This window comes from Pongo pygmaeus, chromosome X, assembly GCF_028885625.2.
Source record: "Pongo pygmaeus isolate AG05252 chromosome X, NHGRI_mPonPyg2-v2.0_pri, whole genome shotgun sequence".
NCBI lineage: Eukaryota > Metazoa > Chordata > Mammalia > Primates > Hominidae > Pongo > Pongo pygmaeus.
Genome location: NC_072396.2, coordinates 120,648,549 through 120,673,770, shown reverse-complemented (window position 1 = coordinate 120,673,770; position 25,222 = coordinate 120,648,549). Strand labels below are relative to the sequence as shown.

Sequence of the window (25,222 nt, the reverse complement as noted above, 5' to 3'; positions counted from 1 at the left end):
TTGAGATATAGTGATTTTAATTTCACTCAACTGTGAAAAAGTTTTCATTAATGGTTTACAATACAGCACCAAAAATTATCTCCAAGTTCACATTAAAGTAAGTGGGATTTGATGGAAATGTTTTCCATTATGTAGAATGATGTTTCTTGCCACTGTTGAATCTGAGTAATAATAATAAAAACCACCATTGAGCACCCTACAATATGCCAAGCACTCTGTTAATATCTGTGCTTTACACACTTGTGAAGATAATGACAAAAACTTTTAACTACTCTTTGTGGTCAGCTTTTGAAAAGAATTTCTTTCCCTTCACACTTCCCCCAATTAGATATTCTTTCATTTAAAATGCCCAAATCTTCCCTGAATTGCAAAAGTCACCTATAGAAAATTGCACACCTTAAATAGTACCAAATGTAGTGGTAGAATGCATGTAACATAATGTGGATTAAAATTAAGGAAAAGTATTTCTAACCTCTTGTTAGCCATCTAGTCTCAAATATTTTATAAAATCTGGTATAACTAAGGAATTAACAATCTCTTGAAACTTACTAACAGCATTTGACCTGTCTTCAAAGAAAACCCTCAGAATGGGCCGGGCACGGTGGCTCACACCTGTAATCTCAGCACTCTAGGAGGCCGAGATAGACAGATCACTTGAGGTTGGGAGTTCGAGACCAGCCTGGCCAACATGGGGAAACCTAGCCTCTACTAAAAATACAAAAATTAGCTGGTGTGGTGGCGGGCACCTGTAGTCCCAGCTACTCAGGAGGCTGAGGTAGGAGAATCACTTGAATCCAGAAGGCAGAGGTTGCAGTAAGCTGAGATCGTGCCACTGCACTCCAGCCTGGGCAACAGAATGAGACTCTGACCCCCAGCCCCCCACCAAAAAAAAAAAAAAAAAAAAAAAAAAAAGGAAAAAGAAAAAGAAAACCCTCAGAATGTCAAACACAATTTCAGCTTATATATATGTACATAACTTAGAGAGGTGGTTCAATTAGAGGCCTACCTATTTACCTACCTTCATGTCCCATCCCCCCTAAATAAATTACCAGTATAAATTAAACAAATGCCTTAATTTCTTACTCCTTTCATCTTCAATCACAAGGAAGAGAAAATGTTTTAAAATGTGTAAGAAAAATTATTTCTTCTATTGTCACTCATTTGCCAAGCACAAAAAGCCAGCAGCAGTGTATGTGGTTCTTAAACTTCTTTGGGTCACAGTTTTCCTTGATATTCTGATAAACCTACGAACTCTCTCCCTAGAAAAATGCATGTACATGTACACACAGAAAATGTTCCATATAATTTTGGTTTCATATGTTCCCTGAAGCCTAGGTTAAGAAATTTAAGAATTGATGAAAAGTTCTTTACATATATAGGCAGTGTTTATCATCATAGGCTATGATGCTTAAACCAGTTGTCAACAATATATAATCAATATATAAAGCTCTTAGTGATATATTTAATTATCCTTGGTAAGGAAACTAGGACATAGGATTTTCTAATTTGGCTTTCCTCATTCCTGACAAGTTTGACAAGTTTCTCTTCCAATAGTATGTAAGTTATCACCTGTAAGTAGTAACTTATTCATATAAGACAAAATCACTCTATCAGCCCTGTATTACAGTAATAAAATGCTAGAATTGATTAAAGCCATTTTCTCATTAACATTTAAGTCCATATTCTATTGGAAATTAAGCCTATATTTCAGAGAGTATAATGAACAACACTTAATTTTGTGAAACACAATAGAAATTAAATGGGTCATAGTTTTCTTCCAAATTACCTAAGGAAGGAAGATTGTATATGGGAAAAGAGGTACTCAAAACTCAATTTTCTAGATTTATCACTTACTGGCTGTAGGATCCTTATTTTTCCATCTTATTTCACTTTTTATAAAGAACATTAGTGACTAAGTTCATATAGAAAACATGAGCTGTAACAAATGCATGAAGTTTTTAAACATATTTGGGTAAAAAGTATTAAACTACAGTCCTCTTATAGTATATATAGTCCATTTGTCCATATATTTATCACGTTTCTAATTAAGTGAGGCCTTAAGTTTTAACACTTTCTTTTAAATGTACTGATTTATTTCCCACTCATATTTGTGGAAAAGAAAGATTGTATATTAAGAAAATACAAGTAAATAATATTTTTAAACTTGTGTAATAGAAAATATAACTATTCTCTAAGAAATTAGCTCAAAATAAAGCCTCCAATGTATTAAAAATGCATATACTATTTACAAAAATATAATTGTGAAATAGAGACTGTTAGGTGTGTGCGTGTGTGTTATACAGATAGACAATCTAAAAAGAAATATAATAAGCACATGGCTGAGAATTAAGAGATTCACATTTTTATATTGCATTCCTGCTTAAATGTGAAAAAAATCACACTATCATGAACATAGTATGTACATTTTCCTATTCAGTTAACATACAAATAAATAAGTTTCCCCCTATTCTAAGAAAAATCACATTATACTATCACATATTTTTTTCAATGAGATCTCATTCCGGTTTTCTGCTGCCACTGACAGTAGGTATTTCATGGTCAGCCTCTTTTTTGGGATCTACCATGCCTTCATATCTTTCCCCACGATATTGTTCCAGGTATGGACCCCAGTTAGAAGCTGGTCTGCAGCAACTTATAAGGCGCTGAAATGCAAAAACAAAAAATCATTGTCTTAGAATTTAAGTGCTACAATCTGTAAACAAGCAAATATTGAACTATACTTTCCTTTAAATTATTTTTCTCTACTAACAAAAAATAAGAATCATAGAAAACTAAAAAGTGATCATCTAAATTCTTAATAATGCACAGTTTACCAAGAAAAAGGTATAATCAAATGTAGCTAGTTGTTAATAGAAGTATATTAACTACTAAACCAAAATAACTGAGCATGTAAATGATTTCAAAACAAGGTGTGTGAACCCATTAGAGTAACAGAGTGACTACTCTGTACCTTCACTGAATCAGACATTTCCATCCTGGCCTTAGGATGAGGATGAGCTGAGGATCTAAACCAGTGTATACCTGGGATGTGTTTCAAGAACAAAGGAAATGGGAGTTCCAGGATCAAACCATTGATTTGGATCCATTGTTGTATGGACTTAGGAATTTATTTAAATCTAAGGCTGCTAAGCCTACTTTGTCATTGTACTACTGAGATGTCATAATGAACTTCATACCCCTAGACTTCCATGGAAGAGGGATGACTCAGGCTCTAGATTGGGTTCACGATATTTACCAGGCTTATTCCAGTATAAAAACACTGTTAGGATGTATATTATAGCCAGATGAGGTTTAAAAGTAGTGACTATGGATATAAAGCAAACAGGTCATTTGCTTTGTGACATCTTCAGGGACAACTCAACATAGGTATAGATATCATAGCTGTCATATGCTAAGCACTGTAGCAAGGCCAGAGGTACAGCAACAAATAAGACCCGACTTTCCCCACAAGGAGCTTATAGTCTAGCATAGAGAAACACAGCAAATATATAAATAACATAATACCATGTTGTGCACTAGTAACAGATGACTGTGTCAGGTATAGAAGTAGCCAAGAGGAAGGAGTAATTAATTGTATTTCATATAATCTCATATTACCACCATGTGAGTAAATTAATCTCCATTTTGATCATAACTACTTTGTATAAAGTATAAACAATTTTAATGCACTCACTTGAAAGATGTTTCCTTTAGCCTGAATTATTTTTATGATAGCCATGACTGGAATCCAAATAATGCAGAAAATAATCATACACCAGCCTAAAGCAACTCCCCAGTCAGGGTATGGAATTGTGCCATAATTAGGTCTACGAAATTGCACCAATGACCAGATAAATATTGCCTGTCAAAGTTAAATATGCAAAGACAAAGCTAAAGATTAGACTGCATTGCACTGATGATTAGCAATTTGATTCTGTTCCTCAGATATGATTTGTCAAAAATAATATGAAAATATATTCAAATAATTGAAATAATCAGGTAACAAGCCAGAAGATAACAATATGGAATGAACAAAAATACATAACTTTTATTTTTACTTTGAATAAATTTTTCCAAAATTAATACCATCATATATTTATAAATCCAAATACTTTTTCAACATATATTTTAATAAAACACTTGACCATATATCTGATTGAAAGTAAAATAATATCTGAAATTTTCTGTTATTGAGCTTTTCACTTTGATTTATAATAGCATGGTTTTATTCTATGCCATAGATTAAATCTACATGCCAGCATATAGATTAATACAATGAGAATGTGAAGTACACCTTAGTGGGCATGCTTTTCTCCTTGCTTAGGAATTGCTTCTATTCTTTCCCACTGCACAAAGATCCCCTTTTGACACATCAAAAACACACATGCATTTACAGACACTATTGGTGAGCATTTACCAAAGCACATTTCACTTCCAGCATCTTACTGAGGGAAAAACAAAAAACAAACAAAAAAACTCTCAATATATGTTTAGGCAATACGGTCAAATATGAATGTTAAAGATGAACACATTATAAGGCCAAGTTAAAATAAACCCAAAATGTTGAAGCATTAAAACTAATTACTTAGAAATTGGTAAAGCAAAACAAAACAAAACCCAATAATTATTAAGGAGTTTCCTTAAATTTAGCTGATTTTGTTTTATTAAAATCAGTGAGAAAACAATAAATATATCTATGTTTAATTTTAAAATTAAATGGCTTAGCTCCATTAATTTAATTACAGTAATTTAAATATATTTTACAGTTACTATCAATGTACATAACTACAAAAGAATGGATGAGGGATACTGGAGTCCAATACACACGACTTTATAAAAACTAGATGGCAATGTAAATCATTTCATATGTAATACTTTTGCATTTTAAATTAAATTCAGGTGTCAAACTTATGTAATCATTGATTATTCGCTTGTTAAAAGATCCAGCTTAGACCCTCTAAGTTGACAAGGGGGCTTACTTTATATGGAGACTTGTGAAATAAAAATATTTAGTGTCATTTTCAAAATCATTTAGCAAAAATATGGAATATCCAAATATTTTAATTCACCATGATCTCGTTCCAAACTGCTCAGCTTTTGAAAGTGATCTCATAATGTTAAAAAAAAAAATGTAATCCTCTCTACAAACAAATGTGATACTTTAGATTTGAAGGAAATCCTGCATAGAATTACTTAATGGCCTTTTCTAGGAAAACCTTTGAAGCATGAAGGCAACGAAAACCAAAATAAATCTATGAAGCTTTGACACTGCCTCACCCCACCACCATTATTTCTAGTCCATAATCATTCTCCCTCCAGTGTAGTGTTTATTTTGGTGCTCAGCCATTTACTGTCCTGAAATGTTATTTGAACATTTTAAGTTGATAAGTTATGTCTCTCGAGTAAGGCACACTTTTGCTTTACCTCAGCTTCTAAATAGTATTAATTGTTGAATTTGTTAACATAAACCATTGCCCCTATTGACACAGGTAAGTTTCTTTTACTATCATCTGCCAAATACCTCCCTCATTAAGAGATAAAATATGAGTTAAAATATGACCATTGTTTCTCAGCAGTCAGTATATTTAAACTGAATTCTTTGAAGAGAGGATCTGGGCCTTATGCATCTTTATTTTTTCTGTGCTTGGCAGAGAGGTTAGGAATATTATTGATGGCTCAACATTTTTTTTAGGGAATGAGCAAATTCATGTTTTGTTTTCATTTTTTCTAATGATACATTTTAAATTATTGATAACTTTTACATCTATACGAACCTGTTTATTTTCTCAAATGGTAAATGTTTAAACTGATGGCCTCAAAATAATACTACAAAGGCATTTTAATTTAGGCAACTTGGAGGCACCAGCCATAAATACTGCAAAACTTGAAAATCATTCATTTATAAAATTAATTTGCCTTTTGTCTTCAATGTGAATTATTAAGTTTGTCTTAGAATGTATGTATTATTGAAACCAAGTTCATGGTATATTATTACTTACAATCAAAAGGATAGGTGTAATTACAAACCAGCAAGCTCTCCACCACAGCCAGAATATCCACCTCTTTGCTCCAATCATCATTTCTATATCCTCAATGAATCTGTTCCCTCCTAAAGAAAACAAAGAGTACATTGAGTGCTTGCTAATATTTTCTTCCAGTAACCATTCTGGCATCAATTATCTTTCTGTGTCTTAACATTTTTCTCTACCACAACAATGAATCATACACCTGTAATTATATTTTTTATAACATAATTTTGTGCAGTATATTGTACTTTGCTATTATAATAGTATAAAAATTAATAGTATAATTAGGTGAATATAATGAAAATGAATCAAACTAAACTATTTTAATAAAACTGGAAAATAATTTTATAGTTACTATTTACCATAAATCCAGATGATTCCAACTAGCTCCAGTATAGCTGCAATTAAAATGCCCCATCCAGCACAGAAGTGGTCGATCAGATGAACCCAGTAAATTCCAGCCTACCAATAAAATATTAATTACTTCTAAGTATATTTTAATTGTTTTATGATTGATGGGATATTCAAATTGAATCTATTAATTTGATCTTGACATATGCTCCTTAGTTTCCCTTCTGCTAAAATGCAAAAAGCAATGTTTCAAATGTAAACCCAAATGTGACTTTAAATATCTCAAAAATCTTTCAATCTATACTGAGTCACTAGAAAGAAAATAAGCACTTAAACTTGTTGATTATCAGAATGGTATGCAATGTCTGTATGTTCTGAAGTGGCTTTGAGAAATGTAGTATGTGTTTAAAGTCTATAATCTTATTGTAACTGAGGTAACTGTCCATTATTCGGCCTCCTCATCTACAAAACAGACTTTCTATAAAAGTAATAATGGAGAAAAATGGGCTAAAACCCAGAAAACCTTGATCCAAGTCAGACCTGGACTTGTCACTAAACATCCTCTTAAGCTTTGGTTTCTTTAGTTAGGTTATAAAGTATGTTCCAACTAATATGTTTCTATGAAAAAAAAATGCTGTAGTATACCTGAGTCACACAGACGAGACCAAGGAGAAACAAAACCAAGCAGCAGCCCAAAGTCATGGGAACCCTCATTTTCTTCATCACTTTGGGAAATAAATCTTGAATTGTTGTTGTGATCGTTTCTTCAGAGGGAGAGAAATGACATGTTATGTCAACTTATTTGCCAATACTGTTAATCACAGAATTCAATGTATGTTAATCAAATTTACAAATATATGTGGAAAATAGACTCTGAGCCCTGTTCCTTGCTTTTAAAAACCCACAGGGTTTTTCTTTTGGCAGTCACCACTTGGTTCTGATGAAAATCAAATGCAGCTCTATTTGTTGTTTTTAGTCTGCTTTATATGATTTTTCATCGATAACAACTGTAAGGTAACAGTCCCCCGTGAGCTGAATTAGTCTAAAAGGAAGAATTCTAGTAGGACTTTTAAATAAGGTAAATATTTGAATCAGTGGTGTGGGAACAGAAAGGATTCTAGGTTAAGAAATAAATGTGTTCATGAAATAGGGAACTGGCTAAGAGTAGAAGGATGTGAGAATGAAAATATCAGAAAATATGTTTGAGATTTTCAAGGACTTTGAAAGTCAACCAGAAATAAACAGAGTAAACTGAAAAGATTGTATGTGAGAGAGTGGTAGGATGAAAATTGTTTCAGAATTTCTCTAGTCATGTAACCTAGGTAAATCCCTATGTGTGCCTAGAAGTATGTGCAAGGATGATCATTGCAGCAGTGTGTGTAATTTTTTAAAAATTGTATATCATTCATATGCCCATTATTATGGCAACAAAGAGATTGTGATTTAATTAGATCTATATGCCTGTGTATCAATGGGATTCATAATCAATGCAAAAACAACTTTCAGAGTCATATGCATGCTATGAAACTTCACATTTATGTGCAAATTTAAAACTGTATATGATATGTACAGACACATATAAAATGTATATAAACATGGACAGAATAACGTACACAATCTATGGTAAGAGTTGCTTCTAGAAAAAAATGTGATTGTATTAGGAAAAGAAAGAGGACTTCAAATTCACCTGTAGCAGTTTATTTTCTTAAAATACCTGAAACAAGTATGATAAAACATTAATGTGTATTCCTTTTGAGTGTCAAGTGTTTTTCTGTATTTAAATTTTATTTAAAACAACTTTCAGAAAGATCATTCTGAGATTAACAGCTAGAGGGGGTAATAGGGGTAATAAAAGCACCTTGTTTTCAAGTAGAGGAAATGCAAAAGAAATATAAGAGGAATATGTTACCACTGGAAGTATTACTTACCAATCGAAGCAAACTGAGAATCGAGACCCAAAGTTAAAAGCATGAAAAAAAATAATATGGACCAAAATGGACCACCTGGGAGTTGGGCTAGAGCCTCTGGATAGGCAATGAATGCCAAATCAAAACCTACGAAACATGTATGATATTATAAATTAGTTACCAAGAATATTCACATATTTCAACATTGAAAATATAAGATATTAGAAAAATCTCATCTTATTTGGCAACACAATCCATGACATAAATTTTTTTTACCAACTATTTCACATTCCCTTTTTACAATATTTAATTTGGTTGTTTTGTGATGTGGTAATGTGAACATGTGACATGAATTAAGTTAGCAAATAGACTGTAATGTAAATGGTACATTCCTCACATAAGAAATTTTAATTCTTTTAATAGTTTTATTTAACTTATCTTATTTTTTAAGATTGACAAAGAATAAAAACTGTCTTAAATTCCAGAAACGTAAATTAGTTCACATTATCTTAGCCTAGATGCTCTAAAAGAATTGCACTATTAAAGAAACATATATTTACGAACTAACTTTTGTTTTTAACCTTCTCTCCAAATGTTTACCCAGAATCACTATATGCATATATGCAAAATCGTATGTAAGGAAACTACAAATTAAATCTTGTTTTCCATTTGATGTTACCTTTAGAATGCTTTTTAATTTTGTGCCAGTTCTATTACGTGATCCTCAGTTTTAAGTATTTTTAAGTTTCTTCGACCTCCCGGAGGACTAACTTGGGATTCATGAAAATTAGCTTTTAGTCTAGGCTCTATCACGTCCTAAATATTTGACCTTCTACAAGACATATATGACATTACTGTGTATCAATCCACTTCTCTGTAAATGAGGAGCTGGACACTAGATAATCTACAAGATCCTTGACATTCTCTTATGAATCACCAGTCTTTCCATCATATGATACTAACTATAAACAAAATTTTAATGAAGCATCCCTACTTAAAACAGCCGTAGTATTTTCCCCCAGAATCTGTAGCCAGATAATTAAGCATCCCTAGCTAATATCTGTAAAGTTAGGGAGTTCACTAAGATTCCTTTAAAGCTAGACACAACTGGAAACTCAAAGTCACTTGACTCTCTCACCTATATGAGAGAGTCATGTGTTTTAAAAATTCAAACCCAATAGTATAATCGTACAGAGGGAATTTGTATATACATTTTCTTTCTTTTATAATGCATGGAAAGTGCTTAGCAAGGACTAAACAAAATTAAACATCCTATCTTCTTCAGCAATATTTCCCTAATATACTCTTGTTTATATGGATAATCTAAGAATTATTATATTGTTACAGCAACAAAATTATATAAGATGAAATGAGGAAGAAAATTCAATATTCTAAATCATGACTGTGTTGAGTAAATTTCTATAAATTCTATTGGAGTTGCATAACTGAGATACATTGAGTTAATCAAAGTTGATAATATATAGTATTATATACCTGATTTTACAACTTGAGAAACTTCCTTTCCAGATATATGGGCCATGTGTCCCAATATAGAAAAAATAGCAAATCCAGCAAACACACTAGTGAGACAGTTTGTCAAACAAACTACAATGGCATCAGAGAAGCAGTTGTTTTTGAACTTATTGTAAGATGATAGAGCAACTAAGCCACCCCAAGCCACTGAAAGGGAGTAAAATATCTGAGTGGCAGCATCTTTCCATACCTATAAGAGAAGATAATTTAGTATTTTAAAACATATACTCAATTTTTTATTTGTGTAAATATTTCACATAAGCAAATGAACATATTATCAATAACAATGAAATGAACACCCAAATGCCCACTACTCAGCTTAAGAAATAAAATGTTGCAGTCTTTTAAATCCTTTTTGTATCCCTTCCTCATCATTATCACCGTTCTACCCACCAGTGGCAATTGCTATCCTGACTTTTGTGTTCATAATTTCTTTGTTCTTCTTTACACTTAGATTTGAATGTTTTGTTTTGGAATTTATAGAAAAGTTATCTTAATGCATGTAAACATATAAAACGTGCCATTTTTTATTAGGTATTGTCAAATTTATCCATCATCAAGTTGAACTATATAAAATGTCCACTTTGTAATTCAAAAGTGAAAGAATATAAGCAAATTCATTTGGTTAAATTAAATATATGTAGTTTTAATCATTCTTTTCCACTTCTTTTTTGTTTGTTTTTGTTTTTGAGACAGAGTCTCGCTCTGTCATCCAGGCTGGATTGCAGTGGTGAAATCTTGGCTCACTGTAATCCCCGCCTGACAGGTTCAAGCAATTCTTGTGCCTCAGCCTCCCAAGTAGCTGGGATTACAGGCATGCACCACCACACCCGGCTAATTTTTTTGTATTTTTAGTAGAGACAGGGTTTCACCATGTCAGCCAGACTGGTCTCGAATTCCTGACCTCAGGTGATCTGACCACCTTGGCCTCCCAAAGTGCTGGGATTACAGGCGTGAGCAACCGCGCCTGGCCCTTTTCCACTTCTTTATTGCCACACTGCGTATGCCACAATTTATCCTTTCTCCTGTTGACGGACATTTAGATCATTCAGTATGTTGCTATTATGGAGCTGTAAACATTCTTGTACATTCCCCATATGTAGGTGTGGAACTGTGATGTCGAAAAGTATATGCATTCCTCCCTTCTACTAAATCTTGCCAAATTGTTCTTTAAAGGGCTGTACCATTTGGCACTCCCACCAGCTGGCTGTGAGGGTTCCCATTCCTCCACCTACTTGCGAACACTTCATTTTCCATATGATTTGTTTTTTTCTGTGAAATTTCTGGTCATGTCTTTTGCCAGTTTTGGGTTTGGGCTGTCTTACTCGGTTTTTTAAATTCTTGATGTAATTTGGAATCGAATCTTTTGACTATTATATATGTTGTTTTTTTTCCTCCAAAATTTGTGGGTTAATTTTGTTTACCTTTTAACATTGTGTCCTTTGATGAACCAAAGTTTTTGTTGTTGGTTTACTGTAGCTGAAGGTATCCATCTTTGACTATAGGTATTATCCTTGATCTCTATTATTTTTAAAAAATGGCTTAGCCCAAGGTTATAAAGGTACTGTTCTGTATTTTCTTCTAAAGGAATTCAAGTTTTGCCTATATTGTTAAATTTTCAGTTCACCTAAAATTGATATTGTGCATATCAATATATGTGATATGTGAATGATATGTGAAATTTCCAACTGATGTTGTTTCCTAAATGGGATATCAATTGTTCAAGGATAATTGATATTATCAATTAAATCAATTAGATATCAATTGGATATCAATTCTATCAATTGGATTATCATCCCTTTCCTTATTGATCTGCATTGCCACCTCTGCCACATACCAAGTTCCATTTGTTTTTGAATTTATTTCTGAGACTATTATCCTGTTCCACTGGTTTATATGTTTATACCTATGCTAACACCTCACTATTTTAATTAGTACAGCATTATAAATATTGTTTCATATCTGATAGGACAAGTCCTCTTCACTTCAGATACACCTTGGGGTTTTGGCCTTTTTCTTTTTCAAATAAACTTTAGAATCAGTTTTCAAGTTTCATAGAAAACTCTTTTGGGATAGATCATGGTTATTTCACTTATATTTTAGAAAATTGTGTTAGAAATAAAATGCCCTCTTTTTTCTTTGGTCATTGCCCATATTAACAGATGAACAGCATGCTCATGTTGGTCTCTGAGCTTCTTTTACTTGATACATTACATGTGCCTGTGTGACAGGGGGAGCTGGAAGTGGGTGTGGCAGTCCTGTGTTGTGTAAGAATGCTACTGAATACCATGATGTGTAGCTAGGTTGCAAACAAAAGTGAAGAGAAATTTCAAACATAGTTTTAATCTCCATTATCTATTAATCTCATACCAATATACAAGATTATTACATTCGGGATTAGGAAATCATAATTCAAACTTTATTAATTGGCTGTGTACAATTGGCTAAAATTGAATCTATGTAAGTCTTAGTTTCATCACTGTAAAATGAGGGAGCTAGAAAAATAATCTCTGCATTGCTGAAGACTCCTCTATCTATAAATTTGTGTGGTTCTTTACTCTCCTGGAGATCTCAATGAAGTTCAGATATTCAAAGGAAAGGAAAGGAAAGGAAATACACCTGATTATGATTCCATGTTTAGAATATATATTGTGAGGAATAAAAAAAAAAATCTAAGAAAAACAATTGTCATTGCCAGCAAACCCCAAAAAGAAGGAGTTGGGTCGTGTCGTGTTGGAAAGTAGAGAGGTGAGAAGATGAAATTGTTTGTCTCACAAGGAGCTTTAGGTTTCACTCTGATTTTTCAAAGATGTTAGAGTCACTGAAACACAGATCAATATAAAAGTGTCATATAAATTTTTAAGAATGATTTCAAGGAACTACAAAACAGATATCTTAGGCTTGCAAAAGCCACTAAAAGAATATCAAAGGGGATTTTTAACTAGGCCCAAAGTCATGAGTTTCAAAGAAAATGGTGAATCTATTTCTTAGGGAAAATGTTGCAACTCTAACAAGATAGTATAATATAACAGGAATAATTGAAATAATTGTACATTAGCTCATATTTATATAAAATCTTACTATTTCCAAGTGCATTAACATAATTTATCTTGTTCAATAACCTAACATGGAGAAGGTGATGAATGCTAAGTTCCATTTTATTTGTTTCTTATTCACCATCCAAAATGGTCTTCAAATTAGGAAGAGATTAACCAACAGGGATAAAAAGAGTGAGGCCCAAGATAAATGAAGAAGCAAATTAAGATGTCCTGTGGACACATCAAAGTATATTAATCTCCAAGACTATAATAATAAAATTCCATAGATCTAAAATAAGTTAAAGCTATGTGATTAATCATTGAGTGGAAATTATTGAGCACAAAAAAAGGTAACCAAAGACCAAAGATTGGCATTTCAGTTTTCAGAAAGGTAATTGTAAATTAATGACAGATTTCCACAACTAAAAGCTAATAAATTTGGCACTGCTGACAAAAAAAATTTACAAGAAATAATTACACATCCTCTTGTAAATATTTAGAAAAGAAGACAACAATGGCTGGAAATTAGCATGAGTTTCATGAAGAATACTATAGCAAACTAATATCCATTTTGAATAGTACTAGTAGTATGGCAGATAATATTAACATAGTCTCTCTTGATTTCAACATAAAATTACAGGTTTTTAGTTGAACAGAAGCTTAATGTGTGCTAAGAATGTGATGTGACTAGTAAAAAAGTGAAAGGGCCGGGTGCGGTGGCTCACACCTGTAATCCCAGCACTTTGGGAGGCCAAGGCGGGTGGATCGCCTGAGGTCAGGAGCTTGAGACCAGGCTGGCCAACATGATGAAACCCTGTCTCTACTAAAAATACAAAAAATTAGCCGGGTGTGGTGGCACACGCCTGTAATCCCAGCTACTTGGGCGGCTCAGTCAGGAGAATTGCTTGAACCTGGGAGGCAGAGTTTGCAATGAGCAGAGATTGTGCCATTGCACTCCAACCTGGGCAACAGAGTGAGACTCTGTCTCAGAAAAAAAAAAAAAAAAAAAAAAAAAAAAGAAGTGAAAGCATTCTAGACCATACTAATAGAAGCATACTATCTGTAGTACACTTACTGTTAATACTCTCAGCAGTCAAATTTTAAAAGATGTTACATGCCAGTGATACATTCAGCCATTATCTGAAGGTAAAGTTGAAATAGGGTTACCCAATTCTTATTCATGGCACATGTTTAAGTTTTTGGTATAAGTAACGATTTTGGAATGCTTAATCCATGTCAAATTTATGTTTTAACTTCACAATTCACTAGACAAAATTTGATAATATTTTGCGAATATTAAATTTTGAAGAAAACTAAAATGTATATTAGACTATTAAACTTTCAACAGTAATCTCTAAAGCTAGTCTGAGTTTATCCAATAAATCACATAGCCCCAATCATCAACTTGCAGGTATTTATGCATGAAAGATTGTTTTTCAGATTAATAAGCCTGAAATTTTGTTGGTCAAATAGATTCAGTTTATATGAATAAAAAATGACTTTAAAAATCCTATTTCTAAAAATTATCTCACCATCAATAAAAGAATATTAATGGCAGGTTAAATATTAGCTAAGTCAGACATCCTAGTGGATAGAAACTAATAAATTTAACTGTATATTATTTTTCAAGCTATTACATTATGATATTCATATGGAACCAAGGATGTTTGGCATTTACTTTTAAGATTTACCTCCTCAGATAATTTGAAATCCAAATTAAGACTCACCTCAGCTTCCTTAAGTTTTGTAAAATTTGACTGTGCTCCAATGTAGTATGAAATGCCTGTTGAAGCACCCTCCAGAGTTGCACCACGTACTAACAGGATGAGTAGGACCACATAGGGGAAAAGAGCTGTAAAATATACCACCTACCAAGAAAAGTAACCAAAAATTGGTAAGTTATTTTTTAAATCATGATGTATGACTGTGTACAAGTAAAATTATTAGCCAGTTGAGATTAATTAAATAAAGTACAGGGGATTTCATAGGGTCTGATGATATACCAAAGTTAGCATAATTTCTTATTTGTGTCCTCACTACTCTCAAATGATCCATTTCAAAAATAATTTGATGTATTAATCCACATTTCCCAGGTTTATTCTGTAAATAAATAATACATCAGCAGTGATAACTTGGGATCTAAATGGATTGCTCTGATAAATATATCCTTATACATGTCTAAGGAGACTGAATGTCTTCTCTCAGTAAATTACTGCATTGAGGTGAGGAGAGAAATGATTTAATCCCTGCATTGATTAATATATATTCAGTCTTCAAAGAAAAGGAAAATATTTCCTAGTAGATGTTCAAATCCCAGAAAAGCATATTGAAGTGAATACTGGATACTTGTTACTGTTATCCTTACAGCTACCATTAAGAGAGTTTGATAGCATACATACAAGTACATTGCTTCTGTACTAGATAACACAGGGTTCCAGATGAGCAGATTGCCTTTGAGACCAACTTTGCCTTAATGAGGATAATTTCCTTGATCCATAGATGTCCTATGTTTTATAATACACCCAAGGAGATGATTTAAACAAGTCATTCAGAGACCAATAAAAATTAATCGCCTGGGTAAATGGCCTTTAATGGACTCTTTCAATATTAACATCAAAAGGAAACCAAGGGTTTAAAAAATGTGGAACTAAAACATTTTGGAAAGTTTTCACTGGATTTGTGATATTCACAGTATTTTTGTGATGTAACAGCATGTCTCATCACAACTTAACATTAACAGAACATGCTAGATATTGTACTGAGAATACAAAGACAAGATCCCCAGTTATTCCTGTCCTCCACCTTTAAGGAAATATCCATTTACTAGTTAAAAACACATAGACATTTTTTTCTGGGTATTGTGTAACTGTTCACAGAGAAAATTTCATGTTGTTCTCTTAAATTACCATTATTCTCTCTGAAAGTTTATAAAAGTAAACAATGAAGTGGGAAAATATAACAATGTTTTTCAGAAGAGGCCCTTTCACTGAGAGAAAAAGTTCTGTGTCCATTTTGGCAATCTTTAAGAGAATGAATACATAGTTTGTGTGTATATATACATACACACACACACACACATACATACACACAAACACACACATACACACATTTCTCTCTCTCTCTCTCTCTCCGACTAGGGGATTCCTGATACTATTACTCTATAGAACAAGAATCTAGACTTTCCAAACCATATATTGCAATATATGATTCCATTCAAGATGCTTCTTTATATAGTAGGATATAAAATTTAATAATATACTCAAGCTTCAGAATGCTCTATCAGCTAAAAGGGTCCATGTTTTTAGGAAATGTGCACCTCTAGTACCAGTTTTTATTTTGTTTGTTTGTTTTGTATTTAGCAATAACAGAGATCCTATGTATTTACTTAGAGCTTAAAATGACTATTTAGAAAGCTTTTCACAGACTATTTAGAAAGCTTTTCACACATTTGAATGCTCCCATTAAAGAAAAAAAAACACGCTTTTGATAATGCTTGATATTGAACTACCATGAAATTGGAAAGCTGCTATATCACTATCTAATGTGTTTTTCAAGTTACCTTGCCAGACGACTTGATTCCTTTAAATAGTGCTGCTCCAACTATGAGCCAAGCCAGAAGAAGACAAAGTGCTAAATACCACACAATTACTCCAGTCTCATTCATTCCACTTGACCGTTGGAGCGCCACTTTACTGAAACACATAAGCCATTTTATGATCACAGAATCACTTGACTTAAAGAAAATACATTGAGTTTTGTAATACCATTTATCCAGGTGGAAGCTTCATGAATATTGTATATCAAAGTTCGGTGAGCCTTTATTGATAGATACTATCAATATGAAGGGCACAGATAGTTCATTAAAAGGCCAGGCTCTGAACTTCAGTTAACCACAGCCAATCCAAAGTTTCAAACCATAGAATAAAAGATCTACTGATTCTTTTAGCTATTACTTTCCTCTATTTCAAGATCCTTTATGTAAATAAATTGACTTTATGTCAGATTATTTTATTTTACTATTACAGTATTTTCTCATGTTAAAATAATGAGGAAAACATTTACAATTATAATAAATATTTCCTCATTCCATATTTATAGATATCATCAAACTCAAATGATCCTGTTATTCATGCCTTTTCCACAGACTTTCTGTAAAATTCCAAGATTCTCAGTAGGTACATGCATGGATCTAGGATCTTATTTCTAAGCTTGAAGTTTGAGAACATTTGAAGATCCAAAGTTTAAAAGAGTTACAAAGGTCATTAACAGTGAATGACGAAGAGGTCATTTAGCAGTAGAGTCAACAATATTAGGTAAGAGTAATGGATAGATATAGAGTAAGTAGAGAGATCATTTGAAATTAATAAAAGTAAATAGAACACTACATATCTATTCTTACCATATAATGACAATTGTAAACAAAACTGCTGAAGAATTACACTTTTTTAAATAGCAATATTACTCATCACCCAACTATTTATCATTACAACTTGATCATTGTAGTCTAAAATTTGTATGTGTTTTCTTCAAAGCAATTTCCTAACTCATAGCTAATAAGCACTTCATAAATCATTACAGTGTTGTGCCCATTTAATAACTAATTTATAAAAGACACATTGCTGACTATGAGCTAATTTTGCAAGTAACTACTAATCACCTGGGATAGGTAGACATTTGAGTTAAATGAAATATAATTTGTCCTGATTTTCCTTTTTCTATTTATGTGAGTTAAGGAAGGAGATGATTAATATTTTGTTGTTTTGTACAAATTTTAAGATAGCATCTGCTTAAAAGTAAATCATCTAGTATACTTACTTCCAATATTGTTCACTGGGAAGCTGCCCTGGCTGATAAATTTCACTGCCATTGATGCAGGTAAAATTGTTGATGTTTACCCAGCTTTTATTCATTTGGATGATCTCCTGTATTCCTTTATTCACTGTACTCACATTACAGTGAGTTACTAAAGATGATAAAAAAATATAGACACAGACATGTACTTAGTTTTAGAAGATTACTTTCCTAGAAAATGTTTTAATGGTAAAATATTTAAATTATCATCAAAATTGTTACTTGAAAAAAGTGGAGTAGAAATCTTACAGATGGAATAAGCTATGTACATTCAGCATCTTAAAATCTTTTCTACTAAACTAGGAGGGATTACAAAACTGTCTGCCGTTTTAAGCTGTGATTGTATTTATAGTAACAACAGGTATAGAGTAACAATTGTTTCAGTTGAAGTTGAGTGCTCTAACAAATTTTGTATGTGGATTTACCTATCCAACCTATGTATATAGACAAATTAAGGCCTTTAAACTTCTCAGAAGCATTAAATATTTATAAATTTATCCTCTGATATACATAGGTAGTTAAAATGGTAATAGCCTATGACATGGATGGTACGTTATTCCAAAGATTAGCAACATATGACATGAACAACACCTACTGTCTCCTGAGACACACACAACTATCCTAGATAGCACTTTTCTCCCTTTATCATTTTCTCAGTTTCTCCTCTCCTGCCCAAGACTTAGGCCTGGAAGAAGTACTCTTAGGCATGATTTAGCCTTCCTGACTGCTCTCAGAGATTAATACATTGTATTAATCATTTTTCTGATTATATATGCTATCTTCTGCTTTCACCAGTGACCTTTGGAACATTTAAAATTGTACCTAAGTTGCTTAGAGAATGATTTGACCCTTCAAGCTTATAAAAAAAATATATAAAGGAACTATTTGGGGGTGGACAAATTTTACCTATTGGTGATCTGCTACAGTTTTTATCTGACCACGAAGAACAATTTTTCCACGGTAGTTCACTTTGAAAAGAAGCAAACATGTAGTAAAGACTATAGGCAATTATGACATTGTAATAGATTGTCACAAAAATGGATATCAGGACCATTGTAATTCCCACACCTGGAAAAAAAAGAACAATTAAAATAAAAACCAAACTCAAGTGAAATTTACTTTGCTAATGCATAAAAAAGTTGTATCTCAATTACCACAAAATCTATTTTAAAATAAAAAAGACTGTTTCAGGCAGGGTGCGGCGGCTCATGCCTATAATCCTAGTACTTTTCAAGGCTGAGGAGGGTGGATCACTTGAGGTCAGGAGTTCGAGACCAGCCTGGCCAACATGGTGAAACTCTGTCTCTACTGAAAATACAAAAATTAGCCAGGCGTGGTGGTGCATGCCTGTAGTTCCAGCTACTGGGGAGGCTGAGGCAGGAGAATTGCTTGACCTTGGGAGGCAGAGGTTGCTGTGAGCCGAGATCCACCACTGCACTCCAGCCTGGGCATCAGAGTGAGACTCTGTCTCTAAATAAATAAAGACTGTTTTAAATTACTTTTTTCCTTTTTCTTTCTGAGAGAGTAGGGGCTAATGCTGTCTGAGTAATTTTCTTCTAAATTTAAATTTAATTTTATGATTGGCTTTCTGATGCAGTTTCTCAGTTGATTAGAAAGAGTATTAAGGCCAAGGCCAGAAGACTTGTGGTAAGCGCATCAAATTCACATAAAGAAAAACCCATGTTTATTACTTTTTCTTGTTAAGCCTGCAAATTCTTGTCAGATCATGCAAAGTCGACATTCTTTAGACAAAAAAAATTCAAAGCTTGTATCTTATTTACTCACTGACCAATACAATATTCATCTATAAATCAACATTTTGAGAAGTAGAAAGTGAAGCCTCTAAAATAATGACCTGGAGGGATGGTGTACATGTATCTACAATTATGTGTAAAGAAAATTAAATAATTCAGTAACAATTTGAATTTAAATATCCAAAGTTTCCTTAACTAGGTAGTTTCAAAATGCAGTTTAGCGTGCTGAATATAACTCCAATGCTTAAAACTAGCTTTTAAGGTAGTTTCTCCACTCTTCCAGAGCAATATTCTATTCACCTCACTATGAATTTATTTTTGATGTTGCATTGAAAACAAATAATTTTCAGCAGCTAGCACATACCAAAATGATATTTAATCTTCAGTCAAAAGAGGTAGTTTGATGTTTAATAACAAGGCATTTTTAAGCTTTACCAGTGTCCTATTGTATTAAGCGCATCCAAGAAAAAAAATAGTGACCTACCCTTCAACTTTTCTGAATGAGGCATTGTAAAAGATATGCAAAGGCAGTAAGACAAAAACTACATATGAATTAGGAAAAAGTTAGGGCCTTTAAATTAGAGCACGAGACTATGTGCCAAAAGAATTCACAGGGTGAAAATAGGAAAATAATGACACCCTTCTAACCTTCTTTAGCGTGCTTTCTAACCCTTCCCATTTCTGCAGCCCATGATAAACAGAAATAAAAACATTTGATTTTTTAAATTCTGCAGCTGCAAACTGTACAGCAAAACAACAATAATGCATGTTTTCTTTGCTTTAAATTGTCAGAATTTTAAGCAATTTTTTGTTCCTCACGGTGAAGGTAGCTATATGCACAAATATACAAAAAAGCATGGTGAAGAAAATGCTTTAATACCAAGAAAGTGCTTTAATACCAACCTTGAAACAATGGAAGAATCCTCCAAACTGAAACTGGACCTAAGCTAGCAAATTGTCCCAGTGAACACTCCAGAAAGAACAAAGGTAAACCAGCCAATGCTAACATAATTGCATAAGGTATCAAGAAGGCGCCTAAAAAAGGTGAGAAAGAACCAAAGCACTATTACAGCTCAAAGTCTTGATGGCACTTTGACAACCAGCATAACATTTTAAAAGCATCCTGATATAGTGGAATCAAAGAGTGCTGGGTTTGGGCCTAAAATTCACTGCTTTCCATGAATAAGTAGTTGATTCTTTAAACCTTGGATTTCTCATCTATGAAATGGGGATGCTAGTATTACCTAATGAGGCTGTTGTGATTATTAAAAATGGTAGAGTATAAAAAGTAAGCCAGAGGAATTGAGCGATCCCAGGCGTTGGAGCCAGATAAACCTAGGTTGAAATCCTGGCTAGACCATTTACCAGTTATGTGACCTCCAGCAATTTGCCTAACATCTGAATCTTGGATTCCTTATAAAAGGGGAGAACAATGCCAACTCAGTTTGTCATAAGGGCTCAAATACAGGGCCTATGTGAGAACACTTGCCAAAATGCCAGGCACATAGCCCGTGTTCAACATTGGTTATCTTCCTTTCTCCTTTAAAAATAAATGGTCTATTTTTAAGACTTGGGGTAAAAATGCTAATGTGGCTCAGAGTGTAAGCTATTGCAATTAAGTTTATTATTCTCCAAAGAGTCACAAGGTTCTTCACTCAATGTTAATACAAAATGTATTGGTTTTGTTTGAAGACTCTGAACTTTTGAGAAATACTTGTAGTTAACTTTCTTTTTTTTCTTTTATTATTATTATTATTATTATTATTATCATTATTATTATACTTTAGGTTTTATGGTACATGTGCGCAATGTGCAGGTAAGTTACATATGTATACATGTGCCATGCTGGTGCGCTGCACCAACTTTCAATTTCATAAGGAATAATTCTCCCGCACTAGACAATTCACCTCCCCCATCCTTTTAACCTTTTATCATTTTCCTTTTTTTTCTTTCCACTTTTGGGGCATAGTATTTTTCGTTAGAAGTTTTGCCAAATTATAGGTTGAAGCAAGGGCAGAATATTAAACTTATTAATAAAACATTCCAGAAGTATTGGCAAAGTTTAATGAAGAATGTGGGGATCAGTGGATAAAAATGGGTTTTCAGATTATATACATTTAATTTACTCATGTTACAGTTTTGCCTCAAGTATTTTTCATATTATGATACTGTAACATCATACCTAGGAATACATTTTTTTCAACTCTCAAAATACATTCTACTAAAAATGAGTCTATAAAGAACTTGTTATTTATTCATAGGTAAGTGACTTACTTTAATACTAACCCTGGAAGTCACTAGACCATAGGGAAAAATATGTTTGTATAGATGTTGCAATGTACATACCATCTTTACTATGACTAATAGAAGTTTAAGTCCTATGAATGACAAATATGAAGAAAAAAATACAACTGTTTAACTACAACAATAAACAAGCTTTACCAGCCGAGTGTGAACAGGTATTTTTCGTTAAAAAAGATTATTTTCTTCAGTGTTATACCTGACTTTTCACCTATTATATTATTTTATTATTAATACTATCCACAGATGATAAATTGTTAATATAGTTAATATAGCCACAAATTGTCAATACTGCAGACCTAGACCTTAAAGTGGTATGACACTTCTCTTTAACAAACTGTTAAAAAGAATATACAGATAAAAATATTTCCAGATTTTAGAAACAACTTTTCAAACCTGACCATATTTTTAAACCTAATTCGCATTTAACAAATTTTAATTTCATTTTCCCCTTCTACTCTTGGATGAAAGAAGGATTGAGAGCGCCTAGATCATCTATTACCCAAATGATGTTATTATAAAAAATTGAAAGCCAATGTAGCATATTAAATTTTAGAGGAAATGGTGAAAAAGATAATAGCATACAATTAATATTATTATTTTTGTTTTGGCTATATTTTAAAAGTTTCTATTAAAACTAGTTTAATATAGTTCCTAGAAATTTGTAGCAATTACTGGGCCTATGTATGATGTCAAGGCACAGGGAATTTCTTTTTCTAAACATGAGTTACAAGAGGCTCAAAATGATCCAGAATGCTTCTCTTTACCACACTGGACCTTAGGACATAGACGGAAATAAAACTGATTTCTGATGCATTTTCCAGCTAATATTCGATACCAAGACAACTAAGTGACCCAGCTTCTAGATAGGGGAATTCATGCTACTGACCCTTAAACTGTTTAATAAACAGAGCTCCTTTCTTAAGTCTCTGAAGACCACTTTGAATATTTTAATGTAACCAATTAATAAGAAATATGATTGAAATATCACCACACAAAATCCTATTATACTAAGAAAAATAATTATAGTGGCACAGTCTCACTGGTACCCAGTTATGAAATATAGGGGCATGTCATCTCTATACTTCTAATAGAACCTGTAATTACAAGTAAATAAAATATGGTGTAAGTGAAAAGTTGTTTGGACATTACTAGAGAATTGTGCAATTCATTTTGTTCCCCTTTGTGTGTCACCTCAAAGTTATTTTTCTCTCCTTTTTCTAATTGAGTCTACCCTAATGATCTACAAGGTATAAACAGTGTTTTTTTGCAGGAATAAAACAACAATCCTTGAACTAAATTATTTCATTTTAGAAGGATCTTCTACATAGTCAGTCCAATTTGGAATACGTGTAACTCAATATTGCAGCTTAAAATACTAAACCTTTAATTACTTTTTAATGATCTCTTTCCACACTTAAATCACCAAAATGTAATGCATTATTTTAGTTAAGCAAATAATTTACTTGAGCTTCTTAGTAGAACTTATTTTTCTGTTTATTTCTGATTCAGCTATAAATTAAGCAAAGCACAACTTGAGTTTGAACAGATTATCACAGAAACATGCATAAATTAGGAAAAGTATGTCATAGTTGAAGATTACGTGAGATCTCAAATCAGAAGCTTAGAAGTGCTAAAAATAAAGCTTTTTTATCAAGTTTATACCTGAGGATTTTGTGAAACTAGGTTTCTAACTTGAGCTAGTAGCTCAGACTAATAATAAATTCAATATGCTTGTTTCTCATTCTCCCACTAACCCAAACTATCAACTATCATATGCCTTCCTTCAACTCGTAAAATATTCTCAGAGGCCATACAGAACCACACTTAAAACTGGAGGGAAAAGCGGGGGTGGGAGGGTGGGGGTGAAATAGAATACCTCCACCATTGTTGTAGGTCAGATATGGAAATCTCCACACATTTCCTAATCCCACTGCGTATCCAATCATAGATAGAAGATAATCCGATTTTTTGGACCAGTTACCACGGTCCTGATTCTCATCATTTTCACCAACGTGGAAATTCTCTGATGAAGCCGACACTTTCTGGGAAAGAAAAAATATCAACAGCTTGCCTTTCTACCATTACAAATTCCACAGAAGCATAATTTCACAAATCCATAGAGCAACAGAAAATGGGCGGAGGAAACCCTGAAAACCATAGCTGAGGGGAATGCTTTACAAAGTTGGGGAGATTTCTGCTGATAGCTGCTTTTACTTTACAACATTTACCTCTTAAAATGAGCAAAGTTCTGTAGGTAGATATGTTTACTACTCCATCAGCTAAGATTATCCAAATTTTGGTAAAAACGTTAAATGTGACACCAGTGTGAGACACAAATGAAAGCAGACAAATTAGGTTTGAAATACAAAGGTCTTTGTCACACTGGTGTGAGGGAAAAATGAAAGTAGACAAATCAGGTTTCAAATACAAAAGTCTTAAAGATGAATTAGATAAAGTCATTAGTACTGATATTGTAGCAGATCTTTGAGCAGGATCAAATGTAGTGTCTGCTGGAAAAAAAATCAAGAATCTATAAACTTTTCTTATGGCTTGATAGTATTGGATGTATCAAGTTAAGGGTAGTTTAACTTTTCTCTGTCTTACAGATTAAAATCAATGCCTTTCTAAAAGCCGTAGAATAATATGCAGAGACAAATTCTCCTGTCTCACCAGATGAAGTAGCTCTTTCTCCACTTGGGAGGGAGAGAAGGGACAGGGGTTCTATCCCAACCTGCTCACTTCTCTGGGGTATGGAGGGTTCCTTGGGTCAATTAAGAACAGTGTACTTTTGTACTTTCCTCTAGCATATGGACACAGTTAGGAGAGGGATAGAGAACAGGATTTTGTGGGTACTCCCAAGGCAGAGGATGAGGTGGCTCTAAGTCTTCTAGCTATGAGAGTAAGAGCTTTTCTTTCTTCTCTACTCTATAGGTATATCTCAGTCACACCTAATAGTTGAACAGAAATGTGGAGCACAAGGAACAGCCACAGAAAGCAAAAACTGAGACTAGCAACCCCCCTTAAGTTTTCCACTCTCAGGTCCTCCACACCTCCCGCAGCTCCCAGACCCCTACCTCCTTCTCCCTGCACTTGAAGAAACTCGGGCATTTCAACTTGTCCATGGTTCACTCCCTCGGCTGGCTCCGCCTCGCCTCCTCTTGCAGTCTGGCTGAGCTTGACTGGTGGCAGGTGCACACTCCCCTGTTCCTACCTGCCAGAGTGAGCCACCTTGCCCAGGGGTGGGAACATTTATGAAGAGAAGCTCTCTCCTCCCCCTCCCGGGTGTCCAGTAGTGTCAATTACCGGAAGGGACTAAAGTGAGGCTCTGGTTTTTCCCCAGATAAGCCTACATGTAGCAATCTCCTGCCCCAGCCCTGGGAAAGGGCTGGGCTGCTGGAGAGCAGAGCAGTCTGAGCCGAGATGACTGACAGGCTTTGACTCAGAGCTGTGTAGGTGCG

At 33.5% G+C, this 25,222-nt stretch overlaps 1 protein-coding gene across 1 annotated transcript; it reads right to left on the bottom strand.

The window, feature by feature from the left end:
- SLC6A14 (solute carrier family 6 member 14) lies at positions 1 to 24,990 on the bottom strand. Its single transcript, XM_054472190.1, has 14 exons — positions 24,839 to 24,990; positions 23,641 to 23,806; positions 20,364 to 20,495; positions 18,613 to 18,774; positions 17,671 to 17,818; positions 16,415 to 16,547; positions 14,583 to 14,723; positions 9,779 to 10,007; positions 8,306 to 8,431; positions 7,023 to 7,141; positions 6,389 to 6,488; positions 6,000 to 6,109; positions 3,695 to 3,862; positions 1 to 2,663 (listed from the first exon to the last, which is right to left on the bottom strand). The coding sequence occupies exons 1-14, from the start codon at positions 24,884 to 24,886 to the stop codon at positions 2,517 to 2,519; spliced, it is 1,929 nt and encodes a 642-aa protein (XP_054328165.1). The 5' UTR covers positions 24,887 to 24,990; the 3' UTR covers positions 1 to 2,516.
- Positions 24,991 to 25,222: the final 232 nt, after the last annotated feature.

Excerpts from the sequence above, each read along its gene's own strand:
- SLC6A14 (XM_054472190.1), bottom strand. The coding sequence starts at position 24,886 with ATGGACAAGTTGAAATGCCCGAGTTTCTTCAAGTGCAGGGAGAAGGAG. Across the intron at positions 17,819-18,612 it reads CTGTAGCAGATCACCAATAG|TAACTCACTGTAATGTGAGT; the intron begins GTAAAATTTGTC and ends TATCATCTTTAG. Across the intron at positions 2,664-3,694 it reads CTAAAGGAAACATCTTTCAA|CGCCTTATAAGTTGCTGCAG; the intron begins GTGAGTGCATTA and ends TTTGCATTTCAG.